Source organism: Gigantopelta aegis, chromosome 3 (assembly GCF_016097555.1).
Source record: "Gigantopelta aegis isolate Gae_Host chromosome 3, Gae_host_genome, whole genome shotgun sequence".
NCBI lineage: Eukaryota > Metazoa > Mollusca > Gastropoda > Neomphalida > Peltospiridae > Gigantopelta > Gigantopelta aegis.
Window position 1 is genome coordinate 52373402 of NC_054701.1, and position 22220 is coordinate 52395621.

A 22220-nucleotide genomic window follows, 5' to 3' on the forward strand; every position below is an offset into this window, starting at 1 on the left:
CGGGGCCAGTTTCACAAAGACATTTACTGTAACCGTCTGTTAAGCATTCGCTAGTGAAAATGTTTTCTTTGGTCACTTTTCAAAATAAATTCATTATTGTGCCACATTCTTGAATGTAGCAGACAATACTAATGAACATTAAAAATCGTCATTTCTAGAAAATACAGTTTTAAAATTTGACCCTTACATGTTGCAGCCTTGTCAAGAAAGTGTGTATGGTGGGGGTGGAGAGGAGGCTTTGTTGAACTGCTCCTGATTTAAGCGATTAAAAAAAAAAAATTGTCCGGAGAAGTGTTCTCAAAATATCGCTTACCACAGTCTAGGTCCCTGCCCCTGCACAATATCCTGCATATGTACCTGCAGGTCACTTTCAGGGGTTTTTACCAACAGCAGATTAACAGTCAGATAAACTGAACAACCTTTATGTTGTTAGTCCCTGACTGATTGGGCAAAACATGTTTATTTTATTCATTTTAATGAGGAATTTCTGGTCCAGCAAAGGGCACCTGGCCATGTGCGTGGCTTAACAGTTAAAAATGAGTGCAAGTACACTAACTGATTCAGGGCCTCGTTCCATGAAGCGATCTTAGTGTTAAGATCACCTCAAGTACATAATATAGTTATTCACTTAAGGTGATCTAAGCACTAAGATTGTGTTGTGGAACAGGGCCCAGTACACAATTGAGACTGGCAGTGTTTATAATATGATATTCCTTACATGGCTAGATTTAAGTATCAGGGTAATTTGAAAAACAATGTAGGTCTACTGGTCATACTAAATGAAGAAATTATTAATATGAAAAACTAGTAAGTAAAGTTTAATTCAGATTTTCACAGTGAAATACTCATAAATGACATTTCTGTAATTCAGATTCAGTTATTGATAAATACTATTCATCAGTTTAAAATGACTTTATTCATAAAGTTATTGATTTTAAGAACCATTTGTTACACTGAATCAGTTTGTACCAAAACAGTTTTTTTCGTCTCCTGTAAAACATAAAAAATTCAGATACGAGTTTTACTTAGTTCAACGACGATATGTAACTATTAAATTACACATGAAATTGTGTCCGTTACACTATGTCCGTCTGACAATGACACTGGACTCGCTGTTCCGATTTGTTTGCGAGTCAGACAGTAGAAACCTTATCCTTAGGCGAGGAAGTGAATTTCTATATCGTTAGTTTCATTATTAACTACTGCATAGGTTGCAGTTAATAATGCAGCTAGCGGTGCAGAAAATCACAGCTAGTCATTTAGTCAAATTAATGTACACTTCCATTCGTACACAGTGATATATACACAAACACATGCATATTACTTGCAAATATCAAAACTTTATTAAGGTGCCATTTTAACGAGTCAATCATCAATGAGCCATTTTTCTTGGTCCTCTCCCCCCCCCCCCCCCCAAGACATGTTCGTAAGTATTTTTGTTGAGCACAAAATATATTGTACATTTTCTTTTCTGTAAAAGAAGGAGATTGCACACAATCTGACAAGCAATAATTGTAATAGAAAACTACTCCACAATTCAGTAGCAACAAAGGACCTTTGTTGCAAGCGATTGGAGCGTAACGTGCCAGAAATATACTCTGTCAAAAAAGAAACGCATAGGCGAAATATTCATGGAATTATCTCTTTAATACAAAGTAATTTATGATCATATCACAGTCAAATTTGACATGAGTATGTGACAATGTTCTTGCTATGGACTGACAGTAGTGGAGGCGTTTTCGTCACCAAACAGCGTCGCACGAGGGCGCTGAAATCAGTACCGTGTGTGGCCATTGCGCGACATCTCCTTGGCATAGACTGAATGAGTCTCTGAATCCGGGCACGTAGAATCCTAGCCCATTCTTCCTGCAGTGCATGAGACAGTTGCAGAAGCGTCTGAGGCTCCAGGTCACGCTGGCGTACACGTCTGTCCAGTTCGTCCCATAGACGTTCAATGGGGTTGAGATCTGGCGATCTTGATGGCCATGTCAGCACATTAATGTTCTCATTCTGTAGGAAACCATTGTTACACGTGCCGTATGTGGCCTGGCATTGTCCTGCTGAAAGAGTTCTCTCTGTCGATCCAAAATGGGAAGCATGTGATGGCGAAAGAATTTCATCCCAGTAGTGTACAGCTGTCAGGTTGCCTTGTACGAACACAAGTTCACTTCTGCCAGGGTATGAGATGGCTCCCCACATCATGACACTCCCTCCACCAAATCTGTCAACTTGGGCGACGCAGTTGTTGGCAAAACGTTCATTGCAGTGTCTGTAAACACGTTGTCGTCCATCACGTCACTGTAGAAGGAAATGTGACTCATCGCTGAACCATACTCGCTGCTAGTTTCCCAATTTCCACTCCTGTACATCGTGCACCAGTGAACACGTAAATGTCGATGTTGACGTCGCAGGACGGGGCCAACATACGATCTCCTAGCCCGTAAATCAGCTTCACGAAGTCAGTTCCGAATGGTTTGTGCAGACACCCTTCTCAAACCAGGTATGCGTCTAGCAGTGTTCATTGCTGTGGCAGTTCGGTGATGCAAGTGCAGAACCCGGATGTAGCGATCTTGTGCTGCAGTTGTTATGCGAGGTCTTCCACTTCTGGGCCAGTCTTCAGCTGATTGAAACTGCTGGTACCTGTCCCAGCGATGTGAAATGGTGCTCTGATGGACGTTCATGTGGCGTGCGACTGCTGACTGCGATTCAACCAACTGGAGGCAGCCTATTGCAATGTTTCGATTCGGCAGGTTTAGTCTTGGCATCTTGTAACTCGTCTACGTCTAAATAGAAATAAGGCATCATTGCGAGCATTGCAGCTTTAAATACCCATCACTACCCCAATCTTTTCCCCTGAGTTCCATGTGCATTCATCAAAATCTGACCATTTCACGTCGATTTCCTGAAATTGTCGCACAATGTGCCACAACGTGCGTTAAATTTGTTTTAGGGTACATTTGGGCATGCTGTCCCATTCCAGGAACATTAACAAACATGGTCATTCAGCAACATTATCCAAACAATTTTTTTTTTGGAAAATCTAAAAAAATTCTTCTTTCCCTATCACCTATGCATTTATTTTTTGACAGAGTATAATTTAGTGGCTAATTGGGGCTGCTTAGTGCAATGCAAATCAAGGGCAGATAAGTATGTTTCTAATAGAGGCTGTAGGTATGAAGAGGGAACGGTTGAAGGGGAGAGGGGTTCTCAGAGTAACCGTAAATATGCTGTAAGTGACCACCAATGAAGTACTAAATCCTGAGGGGGGAGAGCATTGGCTATGAAGACCCCATCCAGCACAGCTCCAGTACTAAAGTACAGTTCAGGGATGTTGGAAAAGGGATCAGAGCCAGCAACTTTGGGGGCAGGGGGTAGAGGTGCTCCCTTCCGAACCAGCAGCAGTGGAGCTATCCATTTTGGTTACTAAACCCACCCACCCACAGTTCTGGAGCTCCTTTTGAGTTTGGTTTTGAGTGTGTTGCATGTTTGGAAGCTGAAACGTTAACACAATTTGCTGACTGGGTTGAAATATCACCTGTAAATATAGTAATGAAATCAAACAATATCACTTGGAAACAGATAGCATAAACATTATTGTCATCATCATCTTGTCTTCCATTGTTGCTAATGACATTACATAATTGACAAATGATGTAACACCATTAGTTTATCTGACTTGGAAAAATCTTGTGCCATAACTCCCAGGGCTATGAAATGTATGCATGGAAGGCTACTACTAGACATTTAGTTTTTGAAATTAATTAATTAATCAATTAATTAATTAATACAAATAACAAATGAACAAAAATTTCAGGCAAAATCTATTAAAAATGGAAAACTGTCTTATTTCATATGCCAACCACTACTGGGTAATGCTTTTGATCATCAGCACAGTTATATGTCTTGTGTGATAAATAATATATGCACCACCTTTATAAAATACAAAGCTACATTTAAGGACTAGTAATATGGTTGCATTTGTATCGTTGAGGAAGATAGAAATAAAAGACTATATTAATTTTATCCCACATTAGGGGATCACTTTAAAAAGTATTTATTGTTTTTCAGCTGTGTGGAAATATTTATTAAATTAGTATTCCGATCGGTTCACCTAAAGAGATGCCTATGATTTACTCTCCTGATAGGCAGACCAACAAAGAACTGGACCTTAGTGGTTGCCAGGGATGTTTTCACTACCGATTTCTCACTCGGACTACCAATTGTCTAATCCTGGTAGTCCGCTGGGCTACCAAATGTTTTGGCATGTCCAGTCACTCCACAATCAACAAGACTTCTAATTCATGGGTGTCTGAAATTCCACCTTTCATGTGCATGCTCTCTGCTGCCTGGGTCCTCTGCTGACTGGAGTAGCTGTAACTGTTAATTGCTCCCCTGGTCTGACCCACAAGTGGTGGTTGCGCAATATGATTTAGTGAAATAAAGGAATATATTTGTCAATGGTAGGATTATTTTTAACACAGCAGACTTAATACAAATAATTTGATGTAATTCAGTGGCCAGATATACAAGGTTCGTAGGGGTCATGGAAATCATAGAAAGTCATGGAATCTTTATTTGGGTCATGGGTTATCTATTTGTAGTCATTTATGACAATCAACAACATGGCCCGTTGTATTGACGCCTACTTATAACTAACACCTTGTATGATTAAGACAGTTTGCCGCCAGCTGAAGTCTAAACTAACCCATAACTCAATCATGGTTTATTTCCTCCTATAGGCTACCTATGCAAATTATGAGATTATTGTTTACAAAATTAATATCTATTATTATGTTAAAGAATTGTATAAATTGATGAATGTTTTCAATGTTAAAAATATTAATCTTTCTTACAAATTATTTTTAGTTAAATCTCTCTCATCGTTTACTATTGCTTTGCATGATAACCTTGCTCAAAATCCCCCATCTGGGATAATTGGTTTACGGCATTGACAAGTTTTTTGTTTTGTTTCACCTTTATAAATATCGCGTGTGAAGCATGTCGGTATGTACAATGCATGGTTATTTTATTGTGTTTACATTAATGGAAAAGTATGTTCCTGGAACGAAATGCCATTATTTAGTACAATTACTGACATTTTTGCTGAACAAATTAGCCAAATTCTTGATCGAATTTGACGATATAAAAATACTTATATTTTAATTAAATACCATACTTTTAAAAAAAACCCACAAAAAGGTACTAATAAAAAGTTACAAAACATTCTAGTTTGGAAAAAATTTCTCTTCTGGCTTTATCAGGTAAATTCTGGAAATGTTTTTCTGTTGAAATCATGATGCAAGTCATGCAGGTCCATTTCTTTTCTTTTTTATTATTTTTATTATTGTTTTGTTGTTGTTGTTGACAAAACAGTAATTACCTAATTAAATATATTAATTATCACATCTGCAGTTTATATTGAGTGATTTATTTATTTACCATTAACATACCGATAATGACAAACACATGGATATGATATGGTAGGAATATTGCAGTTACGGTACGTGACATCAAATATATAATTAATGGTTTTAAGGGATTGTAAAGTTTTCTATTAAGATACTTACATGCTTAAAACTTTATTGTTGATGAAAATGAAATGAAAAGTAGTATACATGTATTTAATTGTAAATCCCCCACAAAAAAACCTTATTTATTACATGTAGTTGTAGTGCGTCCTTCCCTCTGCCTACTACCGACCACAGTCGGGCTGCTGGTGCTCCCTTGCACCTGCCAGTGCCCGGCGGTCACTCCTCCACCCTCCCCCCACCTTTCCTGTCTTGGACAGAGGAATTGGCCGAGGCCGGTACCTGTGCCCAAGATAGGCGTGTGCTACAACAGATTGCTCTGAATGTTAATCACTAGTCCAGTCCAGTAGTGCGTCCTCTTCATGAATGCTTAGAGTGGCATAGACTATACAGAGACAAACCGACCCACTGCTATGTTGTTAGTACATGGGCTAGTATTTAACACTGATGAGCATGGCTTTTATTTCTAAGAAGAAGCCATGTGTTTAAAGACTTGTTTACAGGAGCCATGCATGTATACAGTCATGTATGTGGCTGAAAATGTAAACTTCCTGTAAAGATTTGCCCTCAGTTTATTACATATTGGTTCTTGAGGTGGTGATCTTTATACAGAGAATGGCTGGACACACACTTTGTGTGTTATGGTAATGGGATGTAATTACTCAGGCCTCCCAGCTCATTTTAAACACATCCAGGTATGTTAGCTTCATTTTCTCTTTTCTTGCATATTCTGTATAGTAAAAAAAGAAGATATTTTTCAATGCAAGATGTATCACATTTGTTTGAACATCTTCAATAATAGAAGAAAAAAAATCTAAGTTTAATTTAAATTGAAGTAAATTTCCTTGTTGATTATTTAGATACCATATTTAGTAATCAGTAGTTTGATAAGTGATATATTAAAGGCTATCCCACACTATGGGAACTAGTGGGTTAATTATATTCTTATTTGGGTTTAATCTGTGGGGCTATGTTGTGTTAAATTTCTCTCACAATTTAGCAATGTAGAGTTCAACACCAGTTGCACTATAAGTGATATTAGAACTTCAATTGTTAAGTTGATAGAATCAGTACTTGTTTATGTGTGTTTTGAAGTCATCACATTCATGTAAAAACTGATAAAATGAGGGGGGGGGGGGGGGAGGGAATAACAATTTCACAGGTGTTTTGTATAAAATAGTGTTATGTGTTCACCTAAAACATAAACATTAATGTAATAGCTGTATTAATAGTGAGATCATGAGCATCCTCATTAAGTGTAATATAATACACAAAGAGTTAAATCTTTCGACTGGTTAATTTTTTGCATTTTACTGTTGTACTTTTTTGCATTAAAACATTTCAGACTGGCACTTTTTTGCATTACTATGTGCTAATATTTTAAGACCATGTGGTGATATGTGAGCTAAATTAATTCTTATATTTGCCCTCATATGTATAGTAAAATTGATTAATTTTATTTTAGTTACATTGCATATTGCTTAACCCTAAGTATAATTATTTTACCAATACACTAAATATCAACAACCAAGCAACAATTAATAATTGCACAATGTTTAATTACCTAAAAATCCTGTTATTTTTGTTTTGTCTTGTGTGCAGTTAATCTTATTCAACATTTCTGCGGACATTTTTCAAGATGGCCACCATACTTTTCTACAAATGTTCATTATTTAATGTATTTTAATAGAGATCTAGGACCTATGTCAATCAGTTTGAGCCTGTCAAAAATGAAACTGCCTGTCAACTAAATGTTGAAATAATGTTACTATTGTCCTTTATTAATCATGTACTATTATATTATACCCATAGGACTACTTTTCATGATGTAGTGAAACCCACACTACCTATCTAGTTGGCTGATGTAAATAATGACTGCTACCCACGGTACATCTTACATTAAATAAACACAAACACACTAGATTATTCATCCACTGTTCAGTTTAGAATGGTAAAGTTTTGTGTTCAAAAATTCTTTGAGCCATTTGGAATGCATCAGATCATTGGGTTTGCTTGGGTCTATTAATAGACATGAGGAAACACCATTTCCAGGCAAACACAAAGGCATTCTAGCAACAGTACCATAAGCATGTGCATGCTGCATAATATGGTCAAAGAACTATTTTAAATATGGATTTTAAAATGTACTGCATTGACCTGCTTCAACACTAGTGCAAAGGCGCACATTAAATGCAAGGCGCACATTTCGAACTACTTCAAAACAGAAATACTTCATTTTGATTCGGACAAAATGATTGCTAATATTAAGTTTGTGACTGTCAAAGCTTGACAAATTATATATTTGTACCGGACAATGACTGTCACCGGCCACTTATTTCCAGGCTTGCACTAGAGCAAATTGATTAATTAATCATCGGCTATTGGATGTCAAACATTTGGTAATTCTGAAACGTAGTCATTAGAAGAAACCCACTACATTTTTCCTAATGCAGCAAGGGATCTTTTATACGCACTTTCCCACAGACAGGAAACATAAACCTCGGCCTTTGACCAGTTGTGATGCACTGGTTAGAATGAGAAAATCCCCAGTTACTGGGTTAGATCTTCACCGTTGTTTTCAGGATGTTAACAGGACTACCTGGCTTTCATTTCAGATAGTCCCTTGAAGTTTCAAGTGATCCATATTTGTAATAGGCCTAATTTGAAGTTAAAATAATGCTACAGTTTGTTATTTTGGTAATTTAGTTCTGTGTAAATCATTATGCATGTTCTGTACATACTATTAATTCATACTAAAACACATCAAATCAATATTCAGGCTGGAACGGACACTGGTATTTTATCAAATTATGTTGCTTGACCTGTTAAAATACGAGGTGATTTATATTTTAAAATACCTTTATATTACATAATATATACATGTAGTTGTAACTGAATCAGATGGCATATCAAGAAATATTTATATGTAGAACTATATAATTATAATTGTTTCAATCAAAACATTCATTTAATGTTAAATAATAAATCAAACATAATAAATGTTATTAAATGATGTAATCTGAGGTGAAACGTTGATTGAAACATGCAAGCAGTTTTGCATTAAAATGGGAATAAGTGACATCTTTGTAACTCCGTGAAAATTAATATGCACCATATCGGCAATTTCCATAACAGCATTTCTATCAGAACATGTTTTACGAAAATGTGCGACAATTGCCGATTGATAAATAATTATTGTTTTGCTGAGAATGGTCAACTTCGCAGTTCTTACATTCTGACGTGACATTGGTAAATTAAACTACCATTCTATGAAAATGTGCCAGGAATCCGGTTATGTTCCAAATTCAAGATGGTTGTATTATGGCGGAAGATTGCGTTGACTACCAAATGTGTAACTTGCGCATGCTTAGTTTAGTCGGGATGCGGTAACAGTTCACAAACAAATTTGCATCGCATACTGTACATGAATGTGATATGACGGGGGAGACCAATCAAGTTATTATATGTGTTACAATTGTTTTCTGAACAAGCGTCTGTTTCTGCTGTTTAACCTTTAGACTACTGGATTAATTTTTAACAAAAACCACGTTGAGTGGGTACAAGTTTATAATTTTTACTCACATATATTCACTTAAATGTTTTATAAATACATGAAATAAAGTTCATATATGAATCGGTAAGTATTATTTTCGTGTCTTTTTTTGTAATTTTTATTATTTTAGATCGGCTAATGGTGATTAAAATTAGGCAAAAAATCGAAAAAGTTGCGTTTACTTACGGGCATTTGTGGCCAGCTGTCCAGTATTTATGTCCATTATTCCCGATAACAGTGGTTTTTTGACCAGAATTTCTTTTTTAAACCCGAACTACGATTCATATTGCAATATTTGGTAATTTTTGTTGTTGGTAAAACGATCAAATTTATTATCAAATTAGCTGTCACAATCGGCTATTGATCCCTAAAAATGACCGCGACATGCTGCCATTGTTGTCAAGCGAAAATACTTGCCGAAAACCACTTTTTGAACTCAAAATTTCAAGGTATTTTCAATTGAAAAAATCAATAAAAGCCACCATTTTGAAAAAAAAATCTTTTTTCTTTAATTATATTTCCGTTTCCGGTGAGTGTCGTGTGCAAAACGGTGGGAAATATGAATTGGAGAATGCACTGTATACAGTGTACAGTATATCGACTGACGTGACGTCGGGCGAGATATCTCGCCTGCAGTACTCAGAAGGTTAAAACAGGTTAGCAGAGATCCATAAAACATTACATTTGTGCTAAATAATTTTTTTAATTCCAGGTGGTCCGACGGACTACGTGTTTGCAGGTTCAGATAGTCCTGTTAATTTTTAGGTAGTCTGAGACTACCGGACTAACGTTAAGATCGAACCCTGCAGTAATTAGTTGAATGGATTACCGAGGTGGTTGGATCCTGCGATGCAAACACCTCAATTGAGCACTCAACTTTTAGAAATGAAAGTCACTTTCTAACATTAACAATTACAATGAATTAATACCAACTAGTCATGCTGATGCACTTAAAAAATTTAACTTACTCGAATGTAGTAATACGACTGCTTAAAGCTAATGGGGGCGGAACATAGCCCAGTGGTAAAGCGCATGCCTGATGCGTTGTTGGTCTACGTGGGCCCATTGGGCTATTTCTCGTTTCAGCCAGTGCACAGCGACTGTTATATCAAAGACTGTGATATGTGCTATCCTGTGTTGAGTGCGTCGTTAAATAAAACATTTCTTTCTTTCTTTCTTTTTGATGCATATAAAAGATCCCTTGCTACTAATGGAAAAATATAGCGGGTTTTCTCTCTATGACTGCATCAGAATGACCATATGTTTGGTATTCAATAGCTAATGATTAATAAATCAATGTGTTCTAACTTCTAGTGGTGTTTAACAAAACAAACTGTTTTTTTCTTAAAGTTAATGTATCAGGCCAAGGAGCTCACTCGGTAGAGTGCTCGCCTGCTTGCATCGTAGGATCAAAACACCTTGGTGCATGCACCCACTCTCTTGTTGAGTTTTTCCCATCACAACCAATGACTGATATAACTAAGGCCATGGTATGTGCTGTTCTGTCTGGGATAGTGCATGTAAAACATCCCTTGCTGCTAATGGAACGATGTAGTGTGTTTCTTCTACAACAAACTGTCAAAATGACCAAATATTTGACATCAAATAGCCAATGATTAATAAATCAATGTGTTCTAGTGATGTTGTTTAATAAAATTAAGTTTAAGTTTCTGGCCAAATAATCCAAGATTTTGTTGAGCCAAAATATTGTAAGAGAAAATGTGAAGATACGGATTTCAAGGTTCAGCGTTATATTGCAACTATTCATGATGGAATACTGGAATATTTGTTTTGCTTAGTAATCACTAATTTTGTGTATATATTAGCTAACAGTTTGTTACGAAGATCTTGATTAGCAATGTTCCTAGTTTATTGAAAATTGATTAGCAACTACTGTTTAATTTTTTAAATTGTGTAGCAATCTCTGAAACATACTGAACAAAATGTTCCCTGTATATATACATGTTTATATTGACCACTGTATATATTTGCTTATTTTCACTAACTGTGGAAGTCTTATATATACTACTCAAAAGAATTTAAGGGTCAGACGATATTTTCGACATTATTTTCTGAATGTCAATTATATTAGCTAGATCATAATGTCACGCATGGTATTGTTCCATTTTGACGAAAGTGGGTCTAAGCAACCCATAAATGAATTAAAATCCACTGTCATTGACACTGTCGACTAGTTCTAATGGCGAAAACATGCTTACATTTGCACGTAAATTAGGGCGAAAGCGAAAGGTCTGCTAAGTGCCCATAACTTGCTTTTTCACAAATCGCTTCATTTGCACGCTTTACACGTGTATTCCATGTTCCCAATGCTGAATTTCCGTATAATTGGAGCTTGCGTTCGTGTACGGTACACACTCCAAATTCGACAATGGTACGACTTCAACTGACTATCGAAGATCGAGGAAGGGCTATTGCTTGGCTTCAGGATGGCAATACGCAAAGAAATGTTGCTCTGAGACTTGGTGTCAGTCAGAGTGTCGTTGGCGACTGTGGCAACGGTACCAAGCAACGAATTCTGTTCGAAATCGTCCACGTTCGGGAAGACCCCGAAGCACTACAAATAGAGAGGACCGCTACATCACCAATATGGCTCTACGTCAACGCACAACCACTGCACGCCGATTACGTGACAATCTGCGGACTGCGACTGGAACTCGAGTGTCTGAACAAACCATACGCAATCGTCTGAGAGCCAATAATCTACGCTGCCGTCGCCAGGCTGTTCGACCACCACTCCTACCACGTCACAGAACGGCCAGACATCACTGGTGCACGCTTCATCTACGGTGGCAACGTGTTCAGTGGGGTCGAGTGATGTTCACTGATGAGTCCAGGTTTAGTCTCCAGTTCAACGACGGTCGGGTTCGTGTCTACAGACGTCCTGGGGAGCGCTTCGCTGACGTTAACGTTAGACAACGTCACCGGTTCGGTGGTGGCAGCATCATGGTGTGGGGCGGCATCTCTATCCACCACAGGACCCCCCTCTATGTGGTGGATGGCAATCTGAATGGAATCCGCTATCTGAATGAGATTATCCGGCCGTTGGTTCTCCCAGGCCTTCAGCAGATTGGCGGCGGGGCAGTTCTGCAGGATGACAATGCCAGACCCCACCGCGCCAGGGTGGTAACGGACTTTCTCAGACAACAAGGTATCGCCAGGATGGATTGGCAAGCATATTCGCCTGACTTGGCCCCAATAGAGCACGCCTGGGACGAATTAGGCAGGAGAGTTCGGGATAACCATGCCCCTCCGGCCAACCTTCATGATCTGGGTCAACTTCTTATGGCAGAGTGGCAGGCCATTCCCCAAGAGTTCTTCAGACGTCTGATCAACAGCATGAGGCAACGATGTGTCGAGTGTATTCGCGCCAGGGGTGGATTCACACACTATTAAACGAATGTTCTAATGTGTAAAATCCATGTTTGACAACTTTCAACTTTGACAGCATGTCATGTGACTTTCTTGTATACAGTGACGTTTATTTGTGTTTTTTTGTAAATATGGAACAATAAATAAAAAATTTGGTGTAGTTTACATCATCAATCTAATACACTCTGAAACTTATTTGGTTATAAATTTTTGACCCTTAAATTCTTTTGAGTAGTATATAGATACATATACTTTTATATTTTTCAGGATCAGCAGGAGAAAGCTTTGAAACATTTTGCTGACATAAAGAACATGAATACAGGTAAATGTGTGTGCTATGCAGGGTTTCTTCCAGAGGGTAAAATGGGTATGGCACCATACCCAAATTTTAATTTTTTTAAAGGAGACCGGACACCAAAAGACATGTAGTGTGTAATGGATTAAGTTAGCGTCAAAGACCGCATTACTCTAACGCCTGGCTCGCTGCGAGGCACCGGTCAGCTGCGCATCTTAGGTTTGGGGTAAAAACGGAAGTGGGCGGGATTATGCATAGATCTGAACGAAAGCGAGGCAATATGTCATCGGTGAGATTTACCAAGCAATACCAGTACATGTGTTGATTCTTTGGTTGTGCCTTTTAGTCGTCTTTTTTTTTTTGTCTCCAGGTTTATCGGAAATTTAATTTACAAAATAATTAGTGTTATTATATACTGTCGACGTAATTATATGATGGTTAACTGCGCAGTGTTTAACTGCAACAGTAACAGCAATGCATCCCAAGAAACGGCCAACATCATGGTTTCGATTTCAAAAAAAAAAACGAAAGTTGTTTTAAAACATGGACGCATTATTGTCGTCGAATGAGCTTTACACCAACTAAATACAGCAGGTTATGGTACATTTACAATGTGAAAATTAAAACAAGTATGTACTTAAGATATACATTAAATAAAGGTATTGCAATTTGTTCACATACGAATATTTAAACTTCACATTTATTTACCTATAATTACCAAATTAATTTTCACCGACAGCCCATAACGACTCCATACTATCGTCAGTTCAGTATATTATCATTAAAATTAAAATGCTAACACTTTGGCAGGAACAACATATGTACTCTGGCCAGAAGGAATGATGGTTAAATAATTTTAAAGCTAGTGTCGATTATTAAAGCATAATAAAATTATACTTTTCAATGCTTTCTGTATGTCATATTAAAAATACTCTACACCAAATAATTATTTTAATACCTACCCTGAGTTTCTCTCAGAGGGTGCAGAGGGTAAACTTATATGTATGTACTAAAAAATCTCAGAAATTAATATTTTTTTTTTTTCAATAGATTATAGTAACATAATTGCTGTTTAAAATTTATAAAAGTGCATGAAATAAAATGTTCAATAAAAAAACATTTCAAACCTATAACCACCCAATATACTCCTTTGAATATATTTAGTTTTTACAGGCCCGTAGGAACAACTTGGGGGGGGGGGGGGGGGGGGTGTCACTGACGGACTGGGTATAAAGTCTACATCAGATTTTGGTTACAATGGCAAAAATTAATGTGATAAAGAAAAGCTCCCCCACCCCCCAGTTCCTACGGGCCTGTTTTATTACGTACCCTCAAATTATTTTCTGGCAGAAAACCTGGTACCTTTGGTAGAGGTTGAAACAATTGGTCGTCTAATTTTCGACTGTTACCATAGAATAATATAATTAATCACTTTTGGCATCTAGCAATTTAAAGCACAATTAACAATAGTTACCACCTGGAATAAGCATCATATATTAGTTTGTTTTACCTGTAATATATTTTACCTGTAATATATTTTCATCAGGACTCCCTTCTTCCTCCATGAATGATTAAAGAAAATAACACTGGATATATTGTAAAAAAAATATTTTTATTCCAATATATAACAAATGTGTTTTATGTCAGTATGTGGAGCAAACTACCTGAAACAGTTGATTTGAAATCATGATTACAAAATCCTAAAAATAAAACTGGATATATTGTAATTATTTTTATTTTATTCCAATATATAACAAATGTGTTTTATGTCAGTATGTGGAGCAAACTACCTGAAACAGTTGATTTGAAATCATGATTACAAAATCCTAAAAATAAAACTGGATATATTGTAATTATTTTTATTTTATTCCAATATATAAGAAATGTGTTTTATGTCAGTATGTGGAGCAAACTACCTGAAACAGTTGATTTGAAATCATGATTACAAAATCCTAAAAATAAAACTGGATATATTGTAATTATTTTTATTTTTATTCCAATATATAAGAAATGTGTTTTATGTCAGTATGTGGAGCAAACTACCTGAAACAGTTGATTTGAAATCATGATTACAAAATCCTAAAAATAAAACTGGATATATTGTAATTATTTTTATTTTTATTCCAATATATAAGAAATGTGTTTTATGTCAGTATGTGGAGCAAACTACCTGAAACAGTTGATTTGAAATCATGATTACAAAATCCTAAAAATAAAACTGGATATATTGTAATTATTTTTATTTTTATTCCAATATATAAGAAATGTGTTTTATGTCAGTATGTGGAGCAAACTACCTGAAACAGTTGATTTGAAATCATGATTACAAAATCCTAAAAATAAAACTGGATATATTGTAATTATTTTTATTTTTATTCCAATATATAAGAAATGTGTTTTTATGTCAGTATGTGGAGCAAACTACCTGAAACAGTTGATTTGAAATCATGATTACAAAATCCTAAAAATAAAACTGGATATATTGTAATTATTTTTATTTTTATTTATATAAGAAATGTGTTTTATGTCAGTATGTGGAGCAAACTACCTGAAACAGTTGATTTGAAATCATGATTACAAAATCCTAAAAATAAAACTGGATATATTGTAATTATTTTTATTTTTATTCCAATATATAAGAAATGTGTTTTATGTCAGTATGTGGAGCAAACTACCTGAAACAGTTGATTTGAAATCATGATTACAAAATCCTAAAAATAAAACTGGATATATTGTAATTATTTTTATTTTTATTCCAATATATAAGAAATGTGTTTTATGTCAGTATGTGGAGCAAACTACCTGAAACAGTTGATTTGAAATCATGATTACAAAATCCTAAAAATAAAACTGGATATATTGTAATTATTTTTATTTTTATTCCAATATATAAGAAATGTGTTTTATGTCAGTAAAACAGTTGATTTGAAATCATGATTACAAAATCCTAAAAATAAAACTGGATATATTGTAATTATTTTTATTTTTATTCCAATATATAAGAAATGTGTTTTATGTCAGTATGTGGAGCAAACTACCTGAAACAGTTGATTTGAAATCATGATTACAAAATCCTAAAAATAAAACTGGATATATTGTAATTATTTTTATTTTTATTCCAATATATAAGAAATGTGTTTTATGTCAGTATGTGGAGCAAACTACCTGAAACAGTTGATTTGAAATCATGATTACAAAATCCTAAAATAAAAACTGGATATATTGTAATTATTTTTATTTTTATTCCAATATATAAGAAATGTGTTTTATGTCAGTATGTGGAGCAAACTACCTGAAACAGTTGATTTGAAATCATGATTACAAAATCCTAAAAATAAAACATATATTGTAATTATTTTTATTTTTATTCCAATATATAAGAAATGTGTTTTATGTCAGTATGTGGAGCAAACTACCTGAAACAGTTGATTTGAAATCATGATTACAAAATCCTAAAAATAAAACTGGATATATTGTAATTATTTTTATTTTTATTCCAATATATAAGAAATGTGTTTTATGTCAGTATGTGGAGCAAACTACCTGAAACAGTTGATTTGAAATCATGATTACAAAATCCTAAAAATAAAACTGGATATATTGTAATTATTTTTATTTTTATTCCAATATATAAGAAATGTGTTTTATGTCAGTATGTGGAGCAAACTACCTGAAACAGTTGATTTGAAATCATGATTACAAAATCCTAAAAATAAAAGGAAGTGTGGGGGGGGGGGGGGGGGGGGGGGGGGAATACAGTCTCTAGTGAGGGATACAAACTAGATTTTTTATCTTTATATCATCTTTATTTATGCAAAGTAGTAAAAATTTTAAACATACATTTTCTTCCTAGGGTGTGATGGAGAACAAGCCCCTAGGCCCGCCCCTCCCCACTTCCTACGGGCCTGTTGTATTTTATATTAATAAATGCAAAAACTACATAATAATATTGTCGATAAGACATATTAGTTGTAAAGTGATTGTCAGTATGTGGCAACAGTATATTTTCCAACATTTCTGTGTTTCTGTACCCGGCTGTGGACAGTTTCGGCAGACTGGTAACACATTTTCTTAATAATTAAAAATACACGGCTTAACCAAACACATTAAAACTTAGAGGGTAACTAGTTAAGAGAACAAAGTTTTTTGTTAAATTATTATATCTTGCTTTGGTGAGGAGGGGACGCTTTTTGTAAATTTGTGAAATCGGCCTCTGGAATATCCACTGACGTGTCATATTTACATCTATGCTGAACAAGATTTATGATGAAATATTATTACATTTTGTGGCTTTTCTTCTAATTAGGTCCATTTGCTTCAGTTTACATTAAAAATGTCATAAAAAATTATGTTTAAAAAAATGCTTGTATGCTAGTCTATGACCTTGTGGCTTCCTCGTCTTCATCGGCAGTTGATTCATCAAAATTTTCGTCTAAGACAACATTTCCAGGATTAGGGACAAAGTCTCTGATAAGTGGTTCAAACTGATACGGTTTGATGCCATTAGCACAAGCTGGACACAATTCTTCGTCACTCGAATCGCTAAGTTCGTCCATGCTGCTTGGTAGTTTCTTCAGTTTTTCCTCTCATCGATGACGTCACGGGTCTAGCTCATCAATTGTTGACAGTTTCCGGCAAACATCGGAGATCGGTAAAAAAAAAAAAAAACCAAGACTAGCACGCTTAACTTAGTCAATAAGGCGAGCGCGGTAGTTACATGTTGTGGTTTATGACGGCAAACAATTCATTACGCCGTATATATGATTTGGTGTCCGGTCTCCTTTAAGTTAACATTTTGACAAAATTAATGACTCTTATCATTACTGTATGATTTTCTGAACCCTAACCCTAAACCTAACCCATTTTCTTTCTGGGGGAGGCCCCCCATACACCCTGTTGACTGTGGTTGCATTAAATTCCATAGTGCCATACCCAAAAATTTCTTTCTAGCAGAAACACTGTTATGTGTTATGTCCTTGTCAGTATTTTATATTCTAGAGACAGAACATGAATATAGGTGTGTGTTATGTTAGGTCTTTGTCAGTATTCTAGAGACAGAAGAACATGAATACAGGTAAATGTGTGTGTTATGTGTTATGTCCCTGTCAGTATTCTAGAGACAGAACATAAATACAGGTGTGTGTTATGTGTTAGGTCCTTGTCAGTATTCTAGAGACAACATGAATATAGACCAATGTACTATATGTTAGGTCTTTGTCAGTATTCTAGAGACAGAACATGAATATAGGTGTGTGTTATGTACTGTCTTTACTTATCAGTATTCAAGAGACAGAAGAACATGAATACAGGTGTGTGTGTGTGTGTGTGTGTGTGTGTGTGTGTGTGTGTGTGTGTGTGTTATGTACTAGGTGTTTGCTTGTCAGTATTCTAGACACAGAAGAACATGAATACAGGTGTGTGTGTGTGTGTATCTGTGTGTGTATGTGTGTGTGTGTGTTATGTACTAGGTGTTTGCTTGTCAGTATTCTAAAGACAGAAGAACACGAATGCAGAGGTGTGTGTGTGTGTGTGTGTGTGTGTGTGTGTGTGTGTGTGATGTACTAGGTGTTTGCTTGTCAGTATTCTATTGATAGAACATGAATACAGGTGTGTGTTATGTACTAGATGTTTGCTTGTCAGTATTCTAGAGACAGAACAACATGAATACAGGTGTGTTTGTGTGTGTGTGTGTGTGTGTGTGTGTGTTTGTGTGTTATGTACTAGGTGTTTGCTTGTCCATATCTAGAGACAGAAGAACATGAATTGAATACAGGTATATGTTATATGTTTCAATCACATAGGAGCTACATTTGTATAATACTTGAATGCAGCCAAATAAGTATTTGTCCATTAAAATACATGTTCACTGTAAGCAGAATCATAGCACTAGCACTAACACTACCGGTAGATTACAATCTACATTGGAATAACTGTATGGCTAAATGTGTGTTTATTAATTGCTTTCTCTTAATGGTTGAATGCTTTCACCTGACTCACATAGTTAACCTGAGACGAGGTGACAGACTGTTGATCCAACAAGAGGTTTGCATTTCTCATCCACACATCCTAGGAAAATGACACGAATAAAGTTCATCAGGGTTGAATTAACCACAATATTATTGATTGCAAACACAAGATAATGCAGATTTGTTCACACACAAATTACTTTGTTGTGATAGCAATCAGTGTTGTGTTTGTGATGATTTATTCCTAGTTTTGTGAGGATTTGTTCCTGCAGGTCAGCTCACCGGCCATGCCAGAGACGGGACCTGGGACAGATGTGCTGAAACCATTAGGGTATATGGGCACGTAAATAGAGGTCCAAGTCCAAGTTCCTGTACATTTTTGTAATTGCAGTGCAAATTTAATTTGGTTTACCTGATATTGGTATCATCTTTATTTTGTTTGTTTTTTTGCTTCTTGTTTTAAATTCTGATATAAATAACACTGTTCTATATCAAAGTAAAGATATAACAAAATATTATCACCACAAAAGAAATCTTAAGTAGTTACACATTATTCTGTTGTACATCTTGTAAAACACTTAAATATATAAAAGGAAAGTAATATTTTGCCTTACATGTGACTTTTGTTGTTGTTTACATAGATTTACATAGGCTGTGATCTCTGTCATTTCTTTCATACAGTATTCAAATACATTGTTAGCATAAAGTTATATATGTATATGTATATATATGTATATACACATGTATGTATATATATATATGTATATACTACTCAAAAGAATTTAAGGGTCAGACGATATTTTCGACATTATTTTCTGAATGTCAATTATATTAGCTAGACCATAATGTCATGCATGGTATTGTTCCATTTTGACGAAAGTGGGTCTAAGCAACCCATAAATGAATTAAAATCCACTGTCATTGACACTGTCGACTAGTTCTAATGGCGAAAACATGCTTACATTTGCACGTAAATTAGGGCGAAAGCGAAAGGTCTGCTAAGTGCCCATAACTTGCTTTTTCACAAAGCGCTTCATTTGCACGCTTTACACGTGTATTCCATGTTCCCAATGCTGAATTTCCGTATAATTGGAGCTTGCGTTCGTGTACGGTACACACTCCAAATTCGACAATGGTACGACTTCAACTGACTATCGAAGATCGAGGAAGGGCTATTGCTTGGCTTCAGGATGGCAATACGCAAAGAAATGTTGCTCTGAGACTTGGTGTCAGTCAGAGTGTCGTTGGCGACTGTGGCAACGGTACCAAGCAACGAATTCTGTTCGAAATCGTCCATGTTCGGGAAGACCCCGAAGCACTACAAATAGAGAGGACCGCTACATCACCAATATGGCTCTACGTCAACGCACAACCACTGCACGCCGATTACGTGACAATCTGCGGACTGCGACTGGAACTCGAGTGTCTGAACAAACCATACGCAATCGTCTGAGAGCCAATAATCTACGCTGCCGTCGCCAGGCTGTTCGACCACCACTCCTACCACGTCACAGACCGGCCAGACGTCACTGGTGCACGCTTCATCTACGGTGGCAACGTGTTCAGTGGGGTCGAGTGATGTTCACTGATGAGTCCAGGTTTAGTCTCCAGTTCAACGACGGTCGGGTTCGTGTCTACAGACGTCCTGGGGAGCGCTTCGCTGACGTTAACGTTAGACAACGTCACCGGTTCGGTGGTGGCAGCGTCATGGTGTGGGGCGGCATCTCTATCCACCACAGGACCCCCCTCTATGTGGTGGATGGCAATCTGAATGGAATCCGCTATCTGAATGAGATTATCCGGCCGTTGGTTCTCCCAGGCCTTCAGCAGATTGGCGGCGGGGCAGTTCTGCAGGATGACAATGCCAGACCCCACCGCGCCAGGGTGGTAACGGACTTTCTCAGACAACAAGGTATCGCCAGGATGGATTGGCAAGCATATTCGCCTGACTTGGCCCCAATAGAGCACGCCTGGGATGAATTAGGCAGGAGAGTTCGGGATAACCATGCCCCTCCGGCCAACCTTCATGATCTGGGTCAACTTCTTATGGCAGAGTGGCAGGCCATTCCCCAAGAGTTCTTCAGACGTCTGATCAACAGCATGAGGCAACGATGTGTCGAGTGTATTCGCGCCAGGGGTGGATTCACACACTATTAAACGAATGTTCTAATGTGTAAAATCCATGTTTGACAACTTTCAACTTTGACAGCATGTCATGTGACTTTCTTGTATACAGTGACGTTTATTTGTGTTTTTTTGTAAATATGGAACAATAAATAAAAAATTTGGTGTAGTTTACATCATCAATCTAATACACTCTGAAACTTATTTGGTTATAAATTTTTGACCCTTAAATTCTTTCGAGTAGTATATATATACATGTATATACATGTATGTATGTATGTATATACATGTGTGTGTGTGTGTGTGTGTGTATATATATATATATATATATATATATATACACACACATACATTGTACATACACATACACATACATACATACATAGGCCTACATACAATTTGTATGTATATATATTTAGTGGGGGTTTTTTTTGGGGGTGTGGGGGTTAAGGGATAGGAGTAAAAAGTACTATTTCTAGCTGAATTGTGACCTATAAAATGAATTGATCATTAATGTACAGTAATTAAAAAAATGCAAAGAGGAAAATAATATATCTCGATAATATATATATATCAGTGTATCAGGTGGTGATCATCAACGGCTGATGTATTCATTTGATTACATGTTACATGTAAATATGTGGAGAAAATCTTTTTAAAAAGCAGTTTATACAATACACATACATGTAGCAGTACAAAGATAAAACTTTTGCCCATCCCTAGCCACAAAAAACAGACCCATTCCGCCCATACGGAATAAATCTTACTTGCATGGGCTATGACATCACTAAATTTTAACATGGGGAGTATTACAGCGTTAGTAAGAGATGATGTCATATTAATGCAAGTTGGTTAATTTTAGATCAATATTTTGTTATTGGTTTAAACCTTCATCATAAAAATTCTGTCTTGTTAATTTGTAGTGTTAAATTATATTTAACTCATGAAACAAACACAGCAAATATGATTGTGTAGTTTACTTATGATAAAGTGGTGAAATAAAGAAGTTACTTTTTCAGCCATCTTTGTTTGTTCATATAAAATAATGGTTTATTTATCGAGTGGATGGGAGAAAAAGACTCCATCATATGCGGTCATGTAGGATAGAAAAAGTACAAGCTCGGTGGTGGAACTTTTGACCCTGGGACTCGCAAGCCTTGTCCCAGGTCGAAATTTCCACCACCTCGAATGTACTTTTTTCTTTTCCCACATGACCACATATGATGGAGTCTGTTAGTATCTCACGTCATTGATCAAGTTAAAAGTTGGTGTTTCGTGGACAATCATTTGATGGTCTTTTTCTCAGTGATAATTTATTTTAAATAAAATAAAAACTCATTAAAATAATAATAATCTTGAAACTG

The 22220-nt window shown here is 36.2% G+C and overlaps 1 protein-coding gene across 4 annotated transcripts in view; it reads left to right on the plus strand.

Annotated features, from left to right (window-relative positions):
* The window catches only part of LOC121368223 (actin-associated protein FAM107A-like), a 107114-nt gene that overhangs the window by 57951 nt on the left and 26943 nt on the right, over nucleotides 1-22220 (plus strand). For all 4 annotated transcript variants that reach the window (XM_041492859.1, XM_041492860.1, XM_041492861.1 and 1 more), the window contains one exon: nucleotides 12739-12793. In XM_041492859.1, the coding sequence (XP_041348793.1) occupies nucleotides 12739-12793 (55 nt within the window). The remainder of the gene's footprint in view (nucleotides 1-12738; nucleotides 12794-22220) is intronic.